The 26,049-nt window shown below is 33.2% G+C and overlaps 1 protein-coding gene and 1 pseudogene across 2 annotated transcripts in view; both read right to left on the reverse strand.

Annotated features, from left to right (window-relative positions):
* Nucleotides 1–826: 826 nt before the first annotated feature.
* LOC127720834 (IgGFc-binding protein-like) lies at nucleotides 827–6,000 on the reverse strand (annotated as a pseudogene).
* Nucleotides 6,001–20,038: 14,038 nt separating this feature from the next.
* The window catches only part of LOC127719750 (IgGFc-binding protein-like), a 53,829-nt gene continuing 47,818 nt past the window's right edge, over nucleotides 20,039–26,049 (reverse strand). For both annotated transcript variants that reach the window (XM_052225994.1, XM_052225995.1), the window contains exon 4: nucleotides 20,039–20,100. In XM_052225994.1, the coding sequence (XP_052081954.1) occupies nucleotides 20,069–20,100 (32 nt within the window). In that variant the 3' untranslated portion in view covers nucleotides 20,039–20,068. The remainder of the gene's footprint in view (nucleotides 20,101–26,049) is intronic.

The raw sequence follows: 26,049 nt of genomic DNA on the forward strand, positions 1-26,049 counted from the left end.
CGTCCATCCGTCAGTCCGGCAAATCAGTTTTCCACACTTTTTTTCTTCGTGCTTGAGGATATTGATTTGATATTTGGTATATAGTTTTATAATGTCAAGTTACAGATCAAGTTTGAATTTTGTTCCCGTCTGATAATTTTGTGCAGAGTTATGACTCCTTGGACTTAGAAAATTCACTTAAATAATCAGTTTTCCACACTTTTTGTCATCATGCTTGAAGATATTGACTCGATATTTGTTATATAGTTTACACCATGACAATTCATAGATCAAGTTAGCATATTGTTCCAGTACAATTAATTTCTAACCGGTATTGGACTATGTATTGCCATGCAATACTCTCAGAATGCTTGTTATAGAGGCGTTTGAAACGCAGGTAATATTTAAATAACCTGCAACTTACTTTTTGTTCTTTCAGTATATTTTTGGAACCAATATGTATGTTGCGAGAGTTTGAGGTCGTGCCTCGTGGTCTTGATCCCCGACTAGATCAAAGTGAAGACTTTGCTACTCTCTGCTGAGCACGCTCTATTCAAGAGAGCAAATAATGGTCAGTCTTTAGGCACTTGAATAATTATGTGTCCGGTAATTGTGAAATGTCTTCATATTGACCGTTACCATGGGAACTAACTTGGTGTAAATCAGGCTTAATGTGTCGGTCTATTTAAGTGACAAAGCAGGAATCATATTCTATTCTGATTAACGTGTTTTCGTCTTGAGTATATATTTCACTTGCTACTGGACGTTAAACAGCCATTCATTGTCATTATCATCCCATTGTCCAACTGGATCAACTATAAGTAAATAAATTACACTTGATGTCTAACTAATACATACCAACAACCTTAGGAGCACAGCATCTGCAGTCTTCATCAATTCGACCGTCGCCATCATCATCTACAAAATGCATATTCTGTCATTTAACTCGTCTGCAAAATGCTGTAGTAATTGAAAATTTGTAACACGAGGCAAATCAAAGACCAGTGAAACAGCGTTATTAATCCATTGATTATACACTATTATCTCCCTAAATTAAGATTTTTACCCATAGTTTGCATAGTTTAATATATATATGCTCCTTTGAATAATGTTATGTCTAGAACGTTATAGTAAATCAAGACTACGCGCTTCAAACGTACAACATTAAACAAGTGTCATCTTTTGTTTTAAACATATGTACGCAAACATAGGAAGAAATATGAAAAAAAAGTTAATGTGGTGCTAATACGCTTCCGTACATATCATATGGATACATTATCTAATTATAACAGTATTTGGTATTTTATATTCCATTCTGAGACTTTCGTCGTATGTAGACGGACAAATGTCAATCCAATTGATTTTTATAGTTTTTCTTATGTTGTGTTGTTACACCACTGTCCCATGATTTGGCCATGATTTGGTGCAGTTTGGCCTCTCACAAGCATATTATTCCACACCATACTCCTTATGTGCCTGTCCCAAGTCAGGAGCCGGTAATTTAGTTGTTGTCGTTGGTTGCTGTCTGTTGTATTTGTTTTTCGTTTACTGTTTTGTCATTAATCAGATCGCTGGCTGTTTCGTTTTAAATTGTTTTACATTTTGCCATGCCGGGCTCTTATATGTTTGCCAATACACGGTATTGGATTTGTTCATTGATGAAGGCCCTACAGTGATCAATAACTACTTTCATCCACGCCATTTGAACTTTGGTGGATAGCTATAGTCATCTCCAGGATTTTATACATGTCATTTTGAAGAGCATTTTTGGCCCATAAGTGTTTACTATTATCACTTGAGGACAATAACGAGATAGGATTTTATTCACTCCTTACCCCCTATTTGTAGAATATTTTGCAGAAACTTTTTTACCTAGGATATAAGGAGAGGATTTTAAAAAAATTTGTATCAATTACTACAAAGGCAAACTAAAATATTCACGTTGTATCCTCATATCGTCATCTGATTTACAAAAGTTCAGTGTGGGGTAGGAAACTGAAACGTTTTTCCCCAATCAGCTTACAAATTAAAATAGACACATGTTTTAAATTTGGCAAGTGCTTTTAAGACTGACAAAACATCCAGTCCTAAACATAGTCCTGATGAGCGTATGTTTTCAAAACAAGAGTAGATCAAATGGGTTTCTTTTGACCGAAATTGCACGACATATTTTCAATCGAGCTAGACTTCAAGTCGATAATTTGTACATAAATCAAGAACAATAGAAGGTGGTTCCTTTAATTCTTACCTTGTGAAAGATTGACAATTATATTTTGAACGCAGTGTATCGTGATTTTTATTTTAATCCTTCAGAACGTTCCCTCCATAATTTTTCTATAAGAGTTGCCGAACTAATTATATGCGACAGTCAATTGATACAGTATACTTACCTTTTCCATCTCATTCCTCCTCGTCTACTTCACCGTCACAGTCGTTGTCAATTTCATCGCCATACTCCATCGCTCTAGCTTGACAACCCTAAAATACGTTTAAATGTAAATAAGGACTTTCCTAAAATTTTGATATTTTGTCATATTTGTATGCTGTATCTCTTTTTGTAAATTTTTTTCCGGTGATTTTTGGTCCGACCTTCTTAATTTATCCAAAAGGTTTATTATTTTTAATATTTCTGACTAACCTTTGACGAAGGCTCCGAGAAGATTTGTTGTAATACTGTGTAACTCTCTTGAACACAGTATTGGTGTTGTTTTTATCAATATTATTTGCATGACATATTTTGTTTGACACAAACTTTTTATTTTACAAATCATCTATAAACAAAACGTGTCCATAACGGATAACATACATGTATATATTATTTACTAGTATTATGGTCTAATTTCGATTTGATATGGACAGGTTTAACTGTTTTGATAGATTGCGTTTAAAAATACATGTACTATCAACAGTAATTCTTTATGATCAAAGATCAACATAATTAGATGACATTTTTAGTACTTCGGTCTCACGGTTACATGGATAGAATTTATGTTACCCTTAGCTGATTGAAGTATATTTTACCGAATGTCAGACTTAACAGCTATAAATCAACTTAGAAAAAAGGTGTCAACCTATTTTTTAAGCGAGTCGCATAAAGGCAGACAGTCGGTTTGCACTGAACCAAGATAAGTGAATTTCAACGGCCTTGTAATATGTTAGCCTAGGATTTAAACTTAAATCCTGAAAATTATATCCAGGCATTAATGTTAATGCCTTAAATAAAAATGAGAGTAAATACAAAGTAATTTATTCAAAGTTAGAATACATTTGGTACATAATAAAATGTCAATTACCTGAACTAAAATCATAGTAAAATATTGATAACAAAACTCATTGAATAAACCTCGTAAAAAAATATTTAAACCTGTTGGATAGTTGTCTCCTTGACAATCATACCACATCTCTTTATTTTAATATTAATAGAACATTCTATTGAAATTGATTTGTTATCACTTGATGCTGAGATATAGCATAGACGATTGCAAAGTTTTTAAGTTTCTAGCATTTGCATCTGGTGATCGTTCAATATATTTGTGTATATAGACTAATTTGATTTCAACTGACCACTTAATTAAATAATTTTCTCGCTGCGTTGAAGACACATTGGTGGCCTTGGACTGTTTTTGCTCTTTGGTCGGGTTGTTGTCTCTTTGAAACATTCTCCATTTCCATTCTCAATTTTATTCCCTCATCCGTGCAGTAAGCATGTCATAAATATTTCCTCTTGACCACTCAATCTACCCTGTGATTGGGGATGTATTTGCTTCCCGTAATCAATAACTAGTTCTGGCTACACTAGCATTAATTCGGATATAAGAAAATGAAAAAATTTTGCAAGGCCATTATTAGGTTGTTTTATTATACGGTCTACAATAATGATAGGCCGCTATGACCTATTTTTTTTATGTGTTTTCACCATACAGTTCCTCTAGAAAAACATAAACTTTGAAATTTCTCTCTTCATTCTTGTTTACCTTAGTTACCGGTCATTCAAACCTCCAATGGTAAACAATGTCAAATAATTTTTAGTTTTAATAGTATATAGCTGCCTTCTTTTCTGGTGCCAAACGTTTTGCTTTCCCAGATTCAAATTTATATTTCGCAAAAATTCAAGAAATTTGTAGTCGCTTAAATACTAATAATCCAGGTTAAGAATTGAAAAAAACCAGATGGGTATTTAAGAAAATTTATATATCCAATAACACTGATGGAAAGATGATATGACTGGCAAAAAAAACATATCTACAGTTGTTTATTTTGTGACCAGCTCAAACTGACTCGATTAGTGAAGAGAGATTTTTGCTTTACATAACTTTCAGATAGAATCTTCAATTCCCCCTTTTCCATTAGACACAATTACTTGTTTAAAAATCTTTATTTTTGCAATTCCGCATAGAAATACGAATCATTTCTGCTTTGAATACGAAAAATTGAAGATCTTTTAAATGAATGTATTTTTAAAATATTTTCAATAAAGAATATTTCACCGAATGTACATGTATTTGGAATATAAAACAAAAATCCCGTTTAACTTATTGCCTGAAATGATGTTCGGCAATAAGTTAAATAATCTTCATCAGATTTCAGGAAATAAGCTTAATGCCTGAAAATTTCAGGCAATAACTAAATGCCTAGGCGTTAGCCTATTGCCTAGGATTTAAGCTTAATGCCTAATTTCACTTATTGCCGCTAACATATACACATTGAACGTAACAATCACATTAAACTTACTGAATTTACTGGCTTCAGTAACAACCCAACAGGAAATCCATATGACTCCAATTTTGCCTTTCCAAACAGTATGCCACCTACAACTGTGTGGTTTATATTGGTAACAGAATGAGTACCGACCGATATTTTGATGTAGCCAGCGACTAAGTGAGTTCCAGGTATATGGTGATAAATCGTGTTTCTAGGTAACTGATGATGGTCAAGTCTTAGACCATGCTTTAGAGAATTCTTGACAACAAACATGAAATAATTGGTATAGTTTCCTAATGAATATTCTGGAGTTGTGAACGTATAATGGGCCGCATACTGTTCAATTGGAGGAATCGTTATCAAGGAAGGATCAGCTAAGTCAATACCACCTTTCTGCTGCGTCAGAGAAAATTGAAACAATGAAATAGGTTTGTCCGAGACAACATGGGAATACAAGCCTGAGCTATAATGTTTTTGAACATAGTGTCCAGCTTTAGCTATTTTTATATTATCGTGAAACGGTTTCCCTTCAATTATGCCGTTGACAGTTATATGTGTATTTTCTTCACTAGCCAAAAACATAAACATATCACCCACGTTATGCCTTTCAGGTATAGGAATTGTGGCAAAACGTTTACCCCACGAAGCTACCGGAAGTAACATTTCCACAAGATGATCACGTGATCCTCCGGTATTACCTACTACCGCTTTCTTGTTTCCACTTAAAACTCCAACTGGCTTATCGGATAAAATATGACTTCCAGTTAAATCTCCTACGGAACTAATCTCCAATGTACTGAATCTATTTAAAGTCAGATTTATCCATTGATTTCGGTGATAGGTGTGTCCGTTTAAGGTAACATTTAGATGATGCGTATTCGGCAACTGAATAGAGACAAAAGTGTCATTGTGAACCCCGATGACGGTAAAAAGGGTGTAGTAGTAAGAAGGAGAATATGAAATAGTGTAATATTCTTTACCTAAAGCATCTGTAGGCAGGGCAAGATAGCCGTCATCAGAATGTAATTCTCGGTTCACACCATACACAACGATTTCTTTGTCGGACTGGATTAGTATAGCTTTTTGGGATGACTCTGTATGGTCCAGTCGGTAACTCGGATCAATCTGAACTAAGTGAACCTGACCACGTGATACGGTAAATTGCCTATGCAGTAGTGAATTAGGAATGCCTGGAGACGAAATATTGATATGGACCAAATGTCTGTTGTCTGTTGTTATGAATAACTCGGGCTTGATATCATGTCGTTGTACTTTGTTGTCCATGAAGGCCACCAAAAATTCTGTCCCTTTATTATCCAAAGCTCCTGTTTAATTTAGAAAAAAAAATAAAGAAAAACACATACTTAAATTGAGCTAAAGAAATACATGAAAGAAGAAACAGTTTATTATCATTTCCGCTATTCCCTAGGCAAATTTCAACCAATAACTAGCTTTACGAAACTTCTTGATAGGAATAGAGTTGATCAATTTAGAAAATATTGAAATCGTTTTTTACATTTTTAGTTGAAGTTAACAAATAATGCACTTTTAAAAATTATTATGCGTTTTTTTTATCATTCAAGTGAGTATTCATGCGTGTGTTTCTAACATGTTGCATCGGCGTCATAGAAACAATAACATCACTTTTATATGCAAAGCATACTGCAGTTTTAAAAATAAAATTTTTGTTTGATATTAAAAAATGACATGTGGAGTATAATTCAATACGACAGTACCTCAAAGATACAAAAAAAAAAACAAAAAAACAAAGATACTCAGTGTCTCCAAAAGTTTTTGTGCTTCCATGACCATTTCACATTCTGTCATTCATTCGTAAGGGTTGAAGAATTCACAAGTTCTGAATTTTTAATAAATGGGATAAATTTAGACTATGCACATATTCGTAAATATGTTACGTTTTCATACCACATGTAAGGAAATCAATAGAGTTCCGTTTCATGCAACCCCATCTTCCCTAATTATATATAAATTGTCATGCTTACCCGATAACATTATTTAGACATTTTTTGTTAAGCACTATTAAAGTCCAGAGCATTTCTCCTATATTTATAAATTATATGGTTTATTTAAAATATTTATTTTTCTAAATAAAATTATTTTACCTACTTACCGATTTTAAGGATGTACTAAGGTTTGGTTTAGGAATTGTTGTCAGATGTTCGGACTCCTTGGTTTTTTTCCTACGATAAAAGGTAAAATAATTTGCCCCATAACACCCAGTTTTCTTTTCATATAAGACTTCAATAGCTCAAAAAAGGTCATTTAGCAAAGTTTAAGCAGATTCTACATTTATTTTCTTTCGATTTGAGACCCAAATAATACCAATTCAAATATAAGGTTAAAGTCCGAGTCAGCCTTTTCCCGCCATTTTTTAAAGATTAAATATCCCAAAAGGAGCTCCATAACTTATCAATATTTATAGCTTATTTTGTTCCTTAACTAATGCTTCTGACTTATAGTATCATTTTAAAATTCTAGATTTTTTTAATTTCACCTAAGTACATCCATTGTATCTTCTTAAAGAATTTATGAGATTTAAACACCGGTTAATTAATGTTGTCTCGAATCTAAATATATTCTGCCACGAGATAGTAAAAAAAAAGATTATTCAGCGCTAGACTATATATATTAAGCACTAAAAACCATAAATGAAAATATAACTTGATACATTTCGTGCGTCCGAAGCGTTTCTCTGGATTGTCCTATTTCTAACCGCGAGACTGCCGTCTTACTTGCCTATATCCTACATTTCCGTTAATTTAAAGGCAATACTTTTTACACTCATTAAAAAGTCAGGGATATACTTGAAAGCAAAATAATACATTTTTTAATATACAAAAACAACTTTACCTAGAGCAATCTGTAATACGCATATCCAAATTTGTATAGTTAAACAAGAGAACGCCATTTAACCAAATTACGTGAACTTCGGTCAACTTCTCTGACACTATATTGTTATCAATAACCGATCCCTTTTATATGTGCACCACCAATATACAATACATATAAAGCCTTGACATATTTATACTAACTTATAATCTTATTTACAAATTATCAGAACCATATACATTTTGATATCTATTATCGTCACTTTTCATTCAGTTTCAAAACTGAAAATCTTCATGCTATAGCTATATATATATTATATAATTGATATTTTCCCCTATAATTCTGCTCTGTACAAGTTCGTATTTGTGTGTACATACTATTTTACAAGCAAACGTAGAGACGTTACAAGTACACCAATAATTAAGGTGAAGAAACCGATATTTTGTTAAAATTTTACCAAAATGAATTTTCATGACTTTGGTACCGATTTGAGACGTATAGCAAGACAATTGACAATTTTTCAATGATATTATGGAAAATGGACTTTTGTAATTATAAATTGTATATTATATGTAAAAACAAAGTGGAAAACAGATATTCGAGAAACTATTAAGTTCAAAGTATGTCCTGGAATAAAGACATTGGAAAACTCTTATACAAACTACCACTTAATTTCCCGTTTAATCATTGATTTATTAAAAAAATACTCAGGATTATCTATCACAGGAATAGATTATCTTAGCTGTATTTGGCTAAACCTTTCAAAATTTTGGGTCCGCAATGCTTTTCAACTTCGTACTATCTTTGAGCCTTTTAACTGTTTCAATCCGAGCGTCACTGATGAGTCTTTCGTAGACGAAACCTGCGTCTGGCGTACACCATATTAATCCTGATGTCTATGATGAGTCTTTTTAGCCCTTTCTGGCAACTTCGCGGTAATTTAATTTTGCGATTTTCAAATTTACTTGGTGGAGTTCAATAATCAAAGATGTAAGACTTACATATTCGCGACGATTTATATTCGCGTATTTTTCTACTTGCGAAAGTCGTAGAAATTAGTTGGTTTACAGTATGTCCTGTCGAATTAGACTACAACTCCTCAGTATGGGGATATATAGACTATGCATGTATATTTTCAGTGTATTCACGCCAAGTTAAGATCTGTAAACAACTGTTGCCTCTATATTGTTCAAAAGGGAAACTTTCTCTCATGTGCTAGAGGTAAGGATGTACACCTATGAACCGGACAACTGAAACGATACCGCTTGATACATGATAGATGAAACCAAAGAGAACTGACAGTAAGATCATCAGCTCAGTAGGCGGTGCTTTGGTTCCGACATGTTCTATAATATGCTTTTGCAATTAAATTTACAATTGGACAAGAAATAGTCCAACATTGATTTCATGTATCCCGTTAGATAGTAAATGCTGAGGCTTGTCTTGAGGAATGTGTAACTTTAATATTGTTGTTACAAAGTTGATTTTGAGCACTCTTGTGAAATATTGGGATAAAGGAGTAACAATGAGTTTATGTCGGTGACAGCCTCGCGTAAGTGTGTACATTTCATTACGTAGCTTAAAGTGATAAGCCAGGAAACATGTATCACATGAATATATAGTCAACGCATTTTGAATGCTCAAATAGAACGATTGTAACTTAGTTTTAAAATGATTTCCACATTTTTGTTTAGAGTAAATTCCAATAAATCAATTTCCATACTTTCATACCTGTACCAAAGTACTAACAGAATATCTCTAAAAAATATGTAAATATTTTTTCTATGTTTTGCAATAAAACAGATTAGGAATCCTATTTCAAATAACATTTTTGATCCGCATTTAAAACGAGATCTCAACTTTTTACACCCCAGTTCTATTGTTATACTTCATAGTTTCTATTTCTGAAACAAGTGTAAATTGAATAGATCTATTGTTACGAATAACAATGGACTTTGACCACATGGTGTGACGAGCGGGGTTTCTGGAAACCCCTGCTTCTTAATCATGAAAACAAAGCCCATTGTTATTCATTACAATAGAAATTGATTATTTTTCAAATAGCATGAACATAAGAAATTACTAATAGTGTTCACTACGTGTCGGTTAGTGTATGGAAAGGTATATACTATGAAATTTAGAGCGAGGGGCTTGCCCCGAGCTCTTAATTTCATAGTATATACCTTTCCATACACTATCCAATTTAGCACATATTTACAACTTGAGTAATCCTGTAATTAGTCTATTGATATGTTTTGGCTGACTAGGTGTAGCTCATGTACGTAGTTTTGTAAATCTACTCACTAGTATCATTGTAAAATATTGAATCCAGAATGAAAAGATGGTAGCTGCTGCATGGTGTAAGTATGTTTATTGACATAAAGCGGTGTTTTACTATTCATGTACTTCTTCACATGGTAAGATGACAGAATAAATTGACCAAAAGCAGGCAATAATTAAATTGCAGTGGAAGCTTTACATTCTTGAAAACATTTTTTCAATTTCACCTAAAAACTAAAACTATAATAAATTTTACACATATAGTTTGCACTGGCGGATCCAAAAAGGGGGAGGGGGAGTTCAGGAGGGGGATGGAAAACGCCCTTTTTGTGATGATCAATGCTTTTGAATGAGGACATACAGTTGGACCCCCCTTTTATCTTGGGTTGGAATCCCTTTTAAAAATGACTGGATCTGCCCTGGTATGTACCCATAGGTAGTCTAGTGGATAGTTTACATGCATGAAATATTTGTCACTGGACATTAAGCAACCAATAATCAATCAATTCATGACGAAATATATCAAATTGCTGTAATTTTCCTTCACAAGGTTTCATGGTTCACTCTTTTTTGTGTACAAAGTAATTGCATGGAAGATAAATGATTACAATTTTCAGATGGCGTTGTACTCTAATCAAGGTATAAAAAAAACATATGTGTTACTCTTTATTTAAATGAAAGAAACTTTTAATCTTCAAAAACATTTTTAGAGATCCAAAGATTAAATAGTAGGATGTTTAAAAATCAATTTGAAATTAAATACAAACTATTTAGTTTAATTTAGCACATACTTACAACTTCTCGTCCAATCAAATTGCTTATATTTGCCTTCTAATTTTCATAGTACATACTTTTCCTGTGTACTAAGTAACTACGCATGAATGACCACAAGGGTAAGATTTCATTGTATCGTAATCAAGATATTTATAACAAAAATTGCCACTGGCTATTTTGAAATAAAATGCTGTGTTCCAAATTAAATTAAATAGTTTGTAATTAGTTTTCACATTGATTTTTAAATATCCTGCTATTAAAATCTTTGGATCTAAAAAATGTTTTTGACAATTGCAAATTTTATCATTTAAATAAAGGGTAATACATATGGTTCTCTATACCTTGATTAGAGTACAACGACATCTTAAAATTATGATAATGTATCATCCATGCAATTACTTTGTTCACAGAAAAGTGTGTAATATGAAACCTTTTGAAGGAAAATTAAAGCAAATTGGTAATAATTTTTTAAACTTTCTTAAGGAAAGTGATCTATTTCGTCATAAATTGAATGATTTATTGATTATTGGTAGCTTAATGTCCAGTGGCAAATATTTCATGCATGTTCAGGACGATGTCATGAATTGAAAAACTGTGATTATGTCTGAAGATAATGTGCCACCTATATATATATATATATATATAAACATATTCTGATAAATCTTTTAGTTTTTACTTTGAACTAATAAAAAAACAAAAAAACAAAACCTATAATCCCAGATCTATTTGTAGTTGCTTTTTAATGCCTATCTGCTAGACTATATCTTTGGGGACAAACTATCTATATGTTTCAAATTTATTATAGACTGTGAAATTAAAAAATGTTTTCAAAACATGTAAAGCTTCCACTGCAATTTAATTATTGCCTGCTTTTGGTCAATTTATTTTGTCATCTTACCTTGTAAGAAGAACATGTATAGTAAAACACTGCTTTATATAAGTATACATACTTACACCTGCAGCTACCATCTTTTCATTCTGGAGTGAAGGGCCTTTTGAAATCACATATTTTACAATGATACTAGTGAGTAGATTTACAAAATTCGTTAATGAGCTCCGTTTTACAAACACCTGTGATACAAGTAGTCAGCCAAAATAAACTATCAATAGACCAATTAAAAGATTACTCAAGTTGTAAATATGTGCTAAATTGGATAGTCTATGGAAAGGTATATACTATGAAATTAAGAGCTCGGGGCAAGCCCCTCGCTCTAAATTTCATAGTATATACCTTTCCATAGACTAACCTAGACTTGGAACACAGCATTTATTTCAAAATAGCCAGTAGCAATTTTTGTTTTAATATCTTGATTACGATACAATGAAATCTTACCCTTGTGGTCATTCATGCGTAGTTACTTAGTACATGGAAAAAGTATGTACTATGAAAATTAGAAGGCAAATATAAGCAATTTGATTGGACGAGAAGTTGTAAGTATGTGCTAAAAATTGTTTCAAGATATTAAAAAACACATTTTAGGAAATTCCAATAGCGAAAAAAAATATTAAGCATCTATTTTTGAATAAAAAAAAATCCTTTAAGGGAAAAATAATTTGATTGATAGCGTTGAAAAACCATACCCCCCCCCCCCTTTGAAGTTAAAATGATTGCTCTCTAAATACTCCTTTGCTTGGAGGTAAAATTTTTGATCCAAGTCGTATGTCTCTATTCTAAAGCATTGATCTTAAAAAAAAACAGGCATTCTAACTCCCGGACCCACCCTCCCCCCTGGATCCCGATCGTCGGGTTTCTAATTCAGACACACCTATCCCTCAGTGTGTCCGAATATGAATGTTTGTTTTTTTCTCGAGAAGGGGGAGGGGGGTTTCTTTTTTTTTTGTAAAACCGTAACATAAAAAATACATTTATGATTACCTTCATTAAACTGATCAATACAGTTAAGTACTTTTGGTTACAATATTGCCTTTATCTTTAGTCTCTTCTACCAAATCCAACGCTTGACTCAAAATGTCGTCCGTCTTATACCCGTCCATATTGACAACTGCATACAAGGAGCGTGATGTATTTTTTTTTTTGGGTGATAAGAATGCACGAAACGGTCAATCTTGAACTGCTGATCCATATTAGCACCAGGATTTAACGGGAATATGCAAAACAGCAACTTTGACATTTGTAAAATCTACTCACTTGTCAAAGTTTAAAAGAACATAGCCAAAGTAAGGTTACTAGTGGGGTTTTATGTAAAAAAAAATTTTTTTCTTATAAATCATTGTTCGATTTTGTCAATAAATATGCTATCAGTTCTTTTGCATTTAATAATCAATGTTAACAAATATAGGGTTTAGCATTGGGTGTAAGTTAGTTATACACCTCGGGATACGGCGTGTCTGGACAAGAAACCCCTCCGTCCTCCGGCCGTCGGGCTTTCTTCTCCAGACACACCTATCCCTCGGTGTATAACTATTACATATGTTTTGTCAATTTTTCTGAATAGCTCGGCCATTTAAATCTCATACAGGTCATTAATTAGGATATAATTCTAAATGATGACCAGTGATAACATTATGTTCTAGTTCCACTCTCGTGATTAATGTCTTTGCAGTATGAGGTAGTGTGAATGATTGTATAAGCTAAGGTCATCAGAGGGTCAACCTTCTAAAATACTCTACAATAAAAAACAAATGGATCAATTTGTAGTCAAAAAGATAGAGGATGAAGAATAAAGGAGGGTCTGGATGAGGTTAGCAGAATAGAAAATAACAGACAAAATGTGCAGAAAGAAATGCAAAAATATAAAGAATACGGACAAATAGGCCAAAAAATAAAGAATAGAGAAAGAAAGGGGTGCTAAAATATAAAGAGTAGAGAAAGAAAGGGGTGCTAAAATAAAAAGAATAGATAAAAACAGGCAAAATCTGCAAAGAATAGAGAAAAATGGTTTTAAAAATTAAAGAATACAGAATTGAAGGACTCCCCATCCACACCCTCATAAAGGGGAAAATGAATAAACATATTCTACTTGGACCACTTGATAGTAGTAGAATGGGACTGGTTTTATGCAAGTCTAAAACCCGTGGCGCTGAGGCGGAGGAGGTGTGACCCTATGACGTCACCGGAAGTCCATACCGAATATTGCCCGATGACGCAGACCAAAGTAACGTCATTTCCTTATAAGGGGCCACACCCTGTATGAGTCATAGACATCTACCTCTTATCCTCAAACAGGATGGAAAACCGTCTTCCCCATAAGTGACATCATGCCTAAGTAACACATGACTCACATAGACGGCATTGTTGATACGTTTATTATATAAGAAAATGTGTCCGTATTTGGAAAATTAAAATTCAAAAAATTGAAATTCAAAAAAAATTTTAAATTTAAAAAAATTCAAAAGTTTTTAAAAAAAATTTCCATTTAAGAAATTCAAATTCAAAAATTTCCAAAATTTTAAAATATTAGTTGTTAAAAATCAAAAAACCAAATCAAAAATTTTGAAAAAGAATAAGAATTCAAATATAAAAAAATAAAAATATTTTGAAAAAAAAAACAACATTGCATTCAATTTATCAACCCTATATAAGAATGCCTGAAGCAAAACTTGTAGCTAAACGATGGGTAAATTTTACCTTTACGTATCGAGCGAGGATTCTCTTTTGCTTTTTGAAAATGATAACGGTATTGCAATTAGGATTCAACTTCACAAAAGCCGTATATTGGACGGAGAATGAGAATGTGCACTGCGAGAGTTAACGTTCGTACCAAAATTTCCAACACAAACGAGACGGGATTTTTGCTCGGACTTTGTGATCGACACGTACACACGGAAAATGTCTCTGCCGATACTTCAATCGACTAGTTTTGACCGAAGATATCGTGGACATCGTATATGAAAAACAAATTTACCTCAAAGTAACCAGAAACGAATTGTACCAAATCGCATTCGTCTTGAGGGATGAAAATCTCAAAGTATGTCGCCCGAAGGATAACCATCGGTTTTGCGTGCTTCATTTTCGCAAGAAACCTATGAGAGGAGATTGAATACACATGCAGAAAAGGTGAAAACGTTTCATTGCAACCTATGTCGTAGCGTTTAGGCTTGGCTACATGATCTTCAAAGACATATGAAAAACAAACATGCGCAGAAGCAGCCTCAACAGCAGCAACAACAGCAGCAGCAGTTCCATCCACTGAAAGAGGAATATGAATTTTCAGTTCCATCCTACTACTCATAATGGTTAAATGTAGACCACAATACATACAAGATTTAAATAAAAAGCAGTAAGGTGAAGTTATAGGAATGACGTCAATTTAAACTAAAGCCCTAAACGACAGAAAAACAAACCACACGAAAATACTGTTACAGTAAAGATTCAAGAATCACTGAATACCAGCAATACAAGGTCACAACAGACCTGATTAATTCTATTGAACATCTAATGATCACTACAACATTTGTAAAAAATATGATGAAAAGGTTTTTTTATGTCTCAAATAACAGTTTTTTTTATGTCTCAAATAACAGGTTAACATTTGACATTGTGTCTCTAATTGACATACCATTTTGAATCTGAACTACTTTTTTTTTATCTTTAAAAGTATTCACCAAATCACTGTAAAATGCTCAACCGATTAACCAAGGGAAATATTACATCAGCATCTACACGGAATGACTGGCTGATTATGTTTGTCTAATGTCCCTGGAAAATATTTCATACATATTCAGGACAATCGAAAACAAAAATTAAGATAGTTTCTGAAAAATCGGTCGAACGGAATGAATTTTTTTTTCTTCGTAACGGACCTCATGTGGACCCCCTATAGTATTGTTACAAGGGTTTACTTATCTAACATGCAGAGAAATTGACAACCTCTCTACAGAGGTATTGTATCTAACGTCTTGGATGTGGCTGCGTATTTCATATCCAGAAATCAACGCCACTTTGCTTATTTGAATATTATACTAAAAAAATCGGATCAGGGTCACGGAAATTATATTGAAATGATAGGGAATTTTAAAAAAATGTCTGTTTTAACTTTGATTTAAGTGATAGACAGGTTGCCGGGGCAGAAAATAAATATACACAACAATATACACCATTTAAACGAAATATAATGACTGTCGTTGCAAAAATCAAGGTTCCTGAGCTATTTTAAAATTCGAAGCGAGAGGCTTTTAACATTGCAGTATAAAATACAGGCTAAAATGGCTGAAACGTCAAATTTGGAAACTTCGTGTTGAAAATTGGCTAACAAGGTCATTAGAAATACAGGTTGCCGGGGTGAAACTTGAAACTTGAATGTTCAAAGAATAAGCAAGTCCAAACCTTGTATGTGTAGTCGTTGAACTCTAGGTTCCCACGTAAAGTTAAAATGCCTCTATTTCAGGAAGAATAAACTCACGAAAACACGAAAAATTCACTATATTCGCGTTCATTGTTTTGATTTTGACCGCCTGACAACTTTACGGAAATATCACAGTGATTATAAACAAGGACTCTGTGACGGGCAACTTATAATATCCGTGTTTTAAAGATTTAAATGATATCAAGCCAGTCCAGTTCAAACTATTATCACGTGGTACAATTCTCATTTACATTTTATGAATATTAATTAGCAAAAGTACTACTAATTTCTGGCTATGTATACATTCCACACTCACACGCTATGACTGGGATCAATATCTATATCTTAGTGAACCCTCGGTAGGGTATTCATACATGACAAACTCGACAAAAGTTTGTTCAAAGGGAAAATAGTAGAATTTTGAGTTAAAAATATGGTATAAATTTCCATAAATGTTTTCCAATGAGGTCCAATTTTATATGTTTTTTAATCTTTACCAAAATTCAAGGTATCACAGCTTCATGTGTTCTTTAAGATTTTATCTCATTTCTTAAACAAACGAAAACAAACGAACAAATAATTTATGCCTGAAGATATCTCAAAACTGCATTATTTGGCAAATTTTGAGTACATGAATTTATTATAAAATGTATAAAAAAGATACTGCTAACCAAATCTAAAGTTCTATTGGAGCGTTAGTTAAATAATATCTTTCAGATACAAACTAGTTCATTCTGAATAAAGATATTCTTCGGTGGATAATACGAACATATGTGAGATTTGCAAAATTAGCATGTAACTGTCTTAATTATATTTATACTCTTTAATATTCAAATTGCAGTAGCTTTCTCAATTATTCTATGAGTGAAACAAATACTTTGGAAATCAACCCTATCTCCTTGAAATTAAAACCTAAACAATCTTCATTTTGGAAGGATGCTCGAAACTGATGCTTCATTACTGACAAAACTGTAATAATATTGTCCTCCAAAAATCATAAAATGCATTTGTACTTTGCCACACAGTTTGCATTAAACATCACTACATAACTTTTTGATAATTATGCTTTATAGCCACACTTGATACGATTGCACTAACACTTATACATTTCAGTTTGTTCTGGTCAATCTTGTTTACGCATTATATCATTGTTGCCGTTTCTATGTTGTAACATTACCAGAGGATTGTCCTTTGTGTTTAGAATAAATATTATCAATGTGCCTTTTGATGTTAAGTGGTTTTAGTGTATTTACTTTTTTATGACGTTATGAATATGGTTTCTGATTGCTTTCATTGTCAGACGTTGTTAATATTTAATCGATTATGATTTTGTTATATAAAGCAAACATTTTATGACAAAAGTAATTAAGTTATATGATCATGTATAGGTCATTAATCAGGACATCGTGATTTATAAATTGAAAAGCTGATTATTACCTTAGCATTTTGAAGGTCATTGCTTGCAAAGCTGGTCACATGTTCGTGGTTTTAATTTGTTGTTGGTTGATATATAAGAATGCACATATTTACAGCTATCAGATTTAAATTTCCATTACTTTTTATTTTATCATATATACTGTTTTACGTCGTTAATGGACAGACCTCTACAAATATCAAGTAGTTATATACCGTTATTTTTACAAATCACCAAAAGTCAGTTATTCCCAATTCTGATTTTTCGCAGCCTTTAGAAATAACGGTGAAGCTATTTTTGCTAACAAATACACAATTTGATGAAATGGACGAAACATTGGACACTGGAGTTGCAATTCGGACTACCTGGAATGATGATGGAATTTCATGGAATCCGTCTTCCTATAGTAATGCAGAATCTATTGTTGTGCCTCACACAGATAGTTGGACACCGAAATTGGTACTATTAAATTCCGTTGAATCATATGAACAATTAGGAGGAGATAACGATCTCCTTGGAACAGTTAGTTACAATGGTTCTTCAACTATAATCGTAGGCGATGTTTTATCGTCAAAATGTACACCAAATATATACAAGTTCCCATTTGATTCTCAAACTTGTTAGCTGGTATTTGTTGTATGGGGATCAACAATAAACGACATACATTTGAAAGCAGATCTTGACCCCGTTGATATTAATTTCTTCAAACCAAACTCTGACTAGATACATACATGATGGTTATATCATATTGTATCATAACCTTTATCAACTGTTTATATTTCATCATTGTATCGGTTTAATTATTTGATTTTTAAAAAAATTAATGTTGAAAATTGGAATGGTTAGTTGAATAATAAATGGTGGAACAATTGTTTTTAGTGGAGTTTGCTCATTATTGAAGCCCTTACGCTGACATATACTAGTAATTAAAAGTTGTTTACATTCTCGTCCTTTGGCTTCTGGTGGATAGTTACGGCTTATTGTCCATCATACCACATCTCCTTATTTTTATATTCCGTAGCAGCACATAAACTGGTTATTTATCAAAGGCATAGATAACAATGATCAAAGATATGAGGCTAAGTGTTTGTGACGCCAGATACGCATTTCGGAATCACTGACACTCGAAACGAAGAATTTTAAGGCCAAAATAAATACGAAATACGAAGAATGATATCGGATATGTTCCTTATGTCGTAACTACAATACCCTTCCCTTTTCACGAATGTGACTTACCGAATTAGACTATTTACCGGATTTGTAATAACATAAGCAACTCGACGGGTGCCACATGTGGAGCAGGATCTGCTTACCCTTCCGGAGCACCTGAGATCACTCCCAGTTTTTGGTGGGGTTCGTGTTGCTTAGTCTTTAGTTTTCTATGTTGTGTCATCTGTACTATTATTTGTCTGATTGTCTTTTTATTTTTGGCCATGACGTTGTCAGTTTGTTTTCGATCTATGAGTTTGACTGTCCCTCTGGTATCTTTCGTCCCTCTTTCAGATCATTGAACACCAAAAAGCCGAAAGGGGATGCCAAATACAGCTAGTGCAATAACGTTTTTGTCTACTGATAGTTAGATTGAATGCCTGTTCTTTTTATTTTTGCAAATACTTGGATAGGATAATGCACTTAAAGTAAAAGTTCATCAATATAGGCCAGGTGACATGATTCACTTTCTTTTATATTTGCCTACGATAAACTTAATGCTCGTCGGTGGTAGGATTCAAATATTTTCTTCTTATCTCTAACTTACCTAAACGCCTGAGTGAGATAATTAACACCAAGCGCCTACAGCGACTTGCCAAAGTCGAAGTCAGCTATCAAGTATGGGTATACTATTAGTATGCATTATGGTTGGTATTGCTAAACTCCCTCTGGTTAATATCTTGTTTATTGGTTGAGAAAAATGAAAGACAAATTGTATTGGTTTAAATGCCTGGTAGTGATGTGCACATGAGGTATAAAGCAATATATGCCAGTAAGGGAATTTCTGTTCTCTGCACAATTTCTCATGGGGAAAGTTTGTCAAGTAGTAGTTGGATTGAACGTTTGTTTCCTTGTTCCAATAATTGAGCAACTGCGTTAATGGTATAGTACATTTGAAATGTTCAACAACAAACCAAATGTCAAGCTTGACATTACAGGCAAGTTGACACGATTCATTATTTCCCGATTTCCCTTCGACTAATGGTAAGATTAAAAAAATTTCCAAAATCTTGAAATACGCATCTGAACTCCTTTATGGAATAATGCAATTCATTCCTACAACGTATTGTCAAGGTCTACAATTTAATTTACCTGTCAATTATTATGGGCTTATGCATCGTTTTATGCCCCGTCTTACGAAATTGGGAGTCAATATGTTTTTGGTCCAACTGTCCGTCCGTCCGTACGTCCATTTGCCTGTCTCATTTCAGGTTTAAGTTTTTGGTTAAGAAAGTTGATTATGAATTCGTCGTCACATTAACTTGACACTAAGTACACATGTCCAATATAGAGTGAATTCTTACGATTATATTTCAAATTACGATTTTGTCCAGATTTTACGGTTCACTCAACAAAGACCTTAGTATGATCTCAAATTAAATTTGTTGGTCCAGGTAGTTTACATCGAAGTACACATGCTCACTATGGTGTTCATATTTAGTAGCTTAAGTCTAGCAGTTTCTTGATTGACGCTATCAAAATAATTCAATACGTGCCGATGATTTAAACAAATATAAGGCTAACGTTATGTGGATGACTAATCTTTATTGTACAGTTATACTAAATTCCTCTTTCGACGTCTTCCAACTGAAAAATAGAACATTTTGAAAGTTATATAAACAAATATTGTTTTGGTTATCAAATTCATTCTATTGACAATGTGTTTCAAATAGTTTCGCATCTTTGAGCACATCAAACGATAAATAAATTATCAAAACAAATTCAATTTTCATGTGCAATAGATATCATTCTACAGCTTTCCTTTCACTGTTTTGATGTACTTGAACAGGTTTTCTTCAATTTCCAACATTAGGTTCCGAGTATTATTGACGAGAGACGAATGTGCCAATTGATATTTATATAGACGGAGCATCATATATATATATATATATACAAGTCTAAATTGAAAACAACGTTCAAACCTATGATTGCGTTGGATAAAAACCGCAATTTTTATACGTGTGCATGCAAAACAAATTTCTTGGTAGAGTGGTCTAAATACAGCACAAACAACATTTTCCAAAAGACCAAAAAAGTGAAAAAGTATAATTTAACAAAAAGCATTTGACTAGCAGGTCGAACAACGGATGTTCTTAAACCCTGCTGACTGCCATGGCGATTGCCAAATAAACAGATCACCAGATGTAAAAATGGATCTTAATTTATTAATAATATACCAAACAGAAAACAATAAACTTGCGGAAAAGATGGTATACCGCAAACATAAGGTGCAAAAATTTGTACACCATATCCGGATTTCGACAATAAATGTCTCTTCAGTGATGTTAGGAATCGAAACGGTATTTGGGAGGCCATATAATTTACTTCAATTTGGGATTGACTCTTGAATTTTGAAGAGTCAAAATAGGATGAACGGATCATATAAACCCGAAGGCAAATATAATACAAGCCCAAACAAAAAAATATAAACAAGTCTAAATTGAAAACAACGTTCAAACCTATGATTGCGTTGGATAAAAACCGCAATTTTTATACGTGTGCATGCAAAACAAATTTCTTGGTAGAGTGGTCTAAATACAGCACAAACAACATTTTCCAAAAGACCAAAAAAGTGAAAAAGTATAATTTAACAAAAAGCATTTGACTAGCAGGTCGAACAACGGATGTTCTTAAACCCTGCTGACTGCCATGGCGATTGCCAAATAAACAGATCACCAGATGTAAAAATGGATCTTAATTTATTAATAATATACCAAACAGAAAACAATAAACTTGCGGAAAAGATGGTATACCGCAAACATAAGGTGCAAAAATTTGTACACCATATCCGGATTTCGACAATAAATGTCTCTTCAGTGATGTTAGGAATCGAAACGGTATTTGGGAGGCCATATAATTTACCTCAATTTGGGATTGACTCTTGAATTTTGAAGAGTCAAAATAGGATGAACGGATCATATAAACCCGAAGGCAAATATAATACAAGCCCAAACAAAAAAATATAAACAAGTCTAAATTGAAAACAACGTTCAAACCTATGATTGCGTTGGATAAAAACCGCAATTTTTATACGTGTGCATGCAAAACAAATTTCTTGGTAGAGTGGTCTAAATACAGCACAAACAACATTTTCCAAAAGACCAAAAAAGTGAAAAAGTATAATTTAACAAAAAGCATTTGACTAGCAGGTCGAACAACGGATGTTCTTAAACCCTGCTGACTGCCATGGCGATTGCCAAATAAACAGATCACCAGATGTAAAAATGGATCTTAATTTATTAATAATATACCAAACAGAAAACAATAAACTTGCGGAAAAGATGGTATACCGCAAACATAAGGTGCAAAAATTTGTACACCATATCCGGATTTCGACAATAAATGTCTCTTCAGTGATGTTAGGAATCGAAACGGTATTTGGGAGGCCATATAATTTACCTCAATTTGGGATTGACTCTTGAATTTTGAAGAGTCAAAATAGGATGAACGGATCATATAAACCCGAAGGCAAATATAATACAAGCCCAAACAAAAAAATATAAACAAGTCTAAATTGAAAACAACGTTCAAACCTATGATTGCGTTGGATAAAAACCGCAATTTTTATACGTGTGCATGCAAAACAAATTTCTTGGTAGAGTGGTCTAAATACAGCACAAACAACATTTTCCAAAAGACCAAAAAAGTGAAAAAGTATAATTTAACAAAAAGCATTTGACTAGCAGGTCGAACAACGGATGTTCTTAAACCCTGCTGACTGCCATGGCGATTGCCAAATAAACAGATCACCAGATGTAAAAATGGATCTTAATTTATTAATAATATACCAAACAGAAAACAATAAACTTGCGGAAAAGATGGTATACCGCAAACATAAGGTGCAAAAATTTGTACACCATATCCGGATTTCGACAATAAATGTCTCTTCAGTGATGTTAGGAATCGAAACGGTATTTGGGAGGCCATATAATTTACCTCAATTTGGGATTGACTCTTGAATTTTGAAGAGTCAAAATAGGATGAACGGATCATATAAACCCGAAGGCAAATATAATACAAGCCCAAACAAAAAAATATAAACAAGTCTAAATTGAAAACAACGTTCAAACCTATGATTGCGTTGGATAAAAACCGCAATTTTTATACGTGTGCATGCAAAACAAATTTCTTGGTAGAGTGGTCTAAATAAAGCACAAACAACATTTTCCAAAAGACCAAAAAAGTGAAAAAGTATAATTTAACAAAAAGCATTTGACTAGCAGGTCGAACAACGGATGTTCTTAAACCCTGCTGACTGCCATGGCGATTGCCAAATAAACAGATCACCAGATGTAAAAATGGATCTTAATTTATTAATAATATACCAAACAGAAAACAATAAACTTGCGGAAAAGATGGTATACCGCAAACATAAGGTGCAAAAATTTGTACACCATATCCGGATTTCGACAATAAATGTCTCTTCAGTGATGTTAGGAATCGAAACGGTATTTGGGAGGCCATATAATTTACCTCAATTTGGGATTGACTCTTGAATTTTGAAGAGTCAAAATAGGATGAACGGATCATATAAACCCGAAGGCAAATATAATACAAGCCCAAACAAAAAAATATAAACAAGTCTAAATTGAAAACAACGTTCAAACCTATGATTGCGTTGGATAAAAACCGCAATTTTTATACGTGTGCATGCAAAACAAATTTCTTGGTAGAGTGGTCTAAATACAGCACAAACAACATTTTCCAAAAGACCAAAAAAGTGAAAAAGTATAATTTAACAAAAAGCATTTGACTAGCAGATCGAACAACGGATGTTCTTAAACCCTGCTGACTGCCATGGCGATTGCCAAATAAACAGATCACCAGATGTAAAAATGGATCTTAATTTATTAATAATATACCAAACAGAAAACAATAAACTTGCGGAAAAGATGGTATACCGCAAACATAAGGTGCAAAAATTTGTACACCATATCCGGATTTCGACAATAAATGTCTCTTCAGTGATGTTAGGAATCGAAACGGTATTTGGGAGGCCATATAATTTACCTCAATTTGGGATTGACTCTTGAATTTTGAAGAGTCAAAATAGGATGAACGGATCATATAAACCCGAAGGCAAATATAATACAAGCCCAAACAAAAAAATATAAACAAGTCTAAATTGAAAACAACGTTCAAACCTATGATTGCGTTGGATAAAAACCGCAATTTTTATACGTGTGCATGCAAAACAAATTTCTTGGTAGAGTGGTCTAAATACAGCACAAACAACATTTTCCAAAAGACCAAAAAAGTGAAAAAGTATAATTTAACAAAAAGCATTTGACTAGCAGGTCGAACAACGGATGTTCTTAAACCCTGCTGACTGCCATGGCGATTGCCAAATAAACAGATCACCAGATGTAAAAATGGATCTTAATTTATTAATAATATACCAAACAGAAAACAATAAACTTGCGGAAAAGATGGTATACCGCAAACATAAGGTGCAAAAATTTGTACACCATATCCGGATTTCGACAATAAATGTCTCTTCAGTGATGTTAGGAATCGAAACGGTATTTGGGAGGCCATATAATTTACCTCAATTTGGGATTGACTCTTGAATTTTGAAGAGTCAAAATAGGATGAACGGATCATATAAACCCGAAGGCAAATATAATACAAGCCCAAACAAAAAAATATAAACAAGTCTAAATTGAAAACAACGTTCAAACCTATGATTGCGTTGGATAAAAACCGCAATTTTTATACGTGTGCATGCAAAACAAATTTCTTGGTAGAGTGGTCTAAATACAGCACAAACAACATTTTCCAAAAGACCAAAAAAGTGAAAAAGTATAATTTAACAAAAAGCATTTGACTAGCAGGTCGAACAACGGATGTTCTTAAACCCTGCTGACTGCCATGGCGATTGCCAAATAAACAGATCACCAGATGTAAAAATGGATCTTAATTTATTAATAATATACCAAACAGAAAACAATAAACTTGCGGAAAAGATGGTATACCGCAAACATAAGGTGCAAAAATTTGTACACCATATCCGGATTTCGACAATAAATGTCTCTTCAGTGATGTTAGGAATCGAAACGGTATTTGGGAGGCCATATAATTTACCTCAATTTGGGATTGACTCTTGAATTTTGAAGAGTCAAAATAGGATGAACGGATCATATAAACCCGAAGGCAAATATAATACAAGCCCAAACAAAAAAATATAAACAAGTCTAAATTGAAAACAACGTTCAAACCTATGATTGCGTTGGATAAAAACCGCAATTTTTATACGTGTGCATGCAAAACAAATTTCTTGGTAGAGTGGTCTAAATACAGCACAAACAACATTTTCCAAAAGACCAAAAAAGTGAAAAAGTATAATTTAACAAAAAGCATTTGACTAGCAGGTCGAACAACGGATGTTCTTAAACCCTGCTGACTGCCATGGCGATTGCCAAATAAACAGATCACCAGATGTAAAAATGGATCTTAATTTATTAATAATATACCAAACAGAAAACAATAAACTTGCGGAAAAGATGGTATACCGCAAACATAAGGTGCAAAAATTTGTACACCATATCCGGATTTCGACAATAAATGTCTCTTCAGTGATGTTAGGAATCGAAACGGTATTTGGGAGGCCATATAATTTACCTCAATTTGGGATTGACTCTTGAATTTTGAAGAGTCAAAATAGGATGAACGGATCATATAAACCCGAAGGCAAATATAATACAAGCCCAAACAAAAAAATATAAACAAGTCTAAATTGAAAACAACGTTCAAACCTATGATTGCGTTGGATAAAAACCGCAATTTTTATACGTGTGCATGCAAAACAAATTTCTTGGTAGAGTGGTCTAAATACAGCACAAACAACATTTTCCAAAAGACCAAAAAAGTGAAAAAGTATAATTTAACAAAAAGCATTTGACTAGCAGGTCGAACAACGGATGTTCTTAAACCCTGCTGACTGCCATGGCGATTGCCAAATAAACAGATCACCAGATGTAAAAATGGATCTTAATTTATTAATAATATACCAAACAGAAAACAATAAACTTGCGGAAAAGATGGTATACCGCAAACATAAGGTGCAAAAATTTGTACACCATATCCGGATTTCGACAATAAATGTCTCTTCAGTGATGTTAGGAATCGAAACGGTATTTGGGAGGCCATATAATTTACCTCAATTTGGGATTGACTCTTGAATTTTGAAGAGTCAAAATAGGATGAACGGATCATATAAACCCGAAGGCAAATATAATACAAGCCCAAACAAAAAAATATAAACAAGTCTAAATTGAAAACAACGTTCAAACCTATGATTGCGTTGGATAAAAACCGCAATTTTTATACGTGTGCATGCAAAACAAATTTCTTGGTAGAGTGGTCTAAATACAGCACAAACAACATTTTCCAAAAGACCAAAAAAGTGAAAAAGTATAATTTAACAAAAAGCATTTGACTAGCAGATCGAACAACGGATGTTCTTAAACCCTGCTGACTGCCATGGCGATTGCCAAATAAACAGATCACCAGATGTAAAAATGGATCTTAATTTAT

Source organism: Mytilus californianus, unplaced genomic scaffold (genome assembly GCF_021869535.1).
Source record: "Mytilus californianus isolate M0D057914Y unplaced genomic scaffold, xbMytCali1.0.p SCAF_11, whole genome shotgun sequence".
NCBI classification, from domain to species: domain Eukaryota; kingdom Metazoa; phylum Mollusca; class Bivalvia; order Mytilida; family Mytilidae; genus Mytilus; species Mytilus californianus.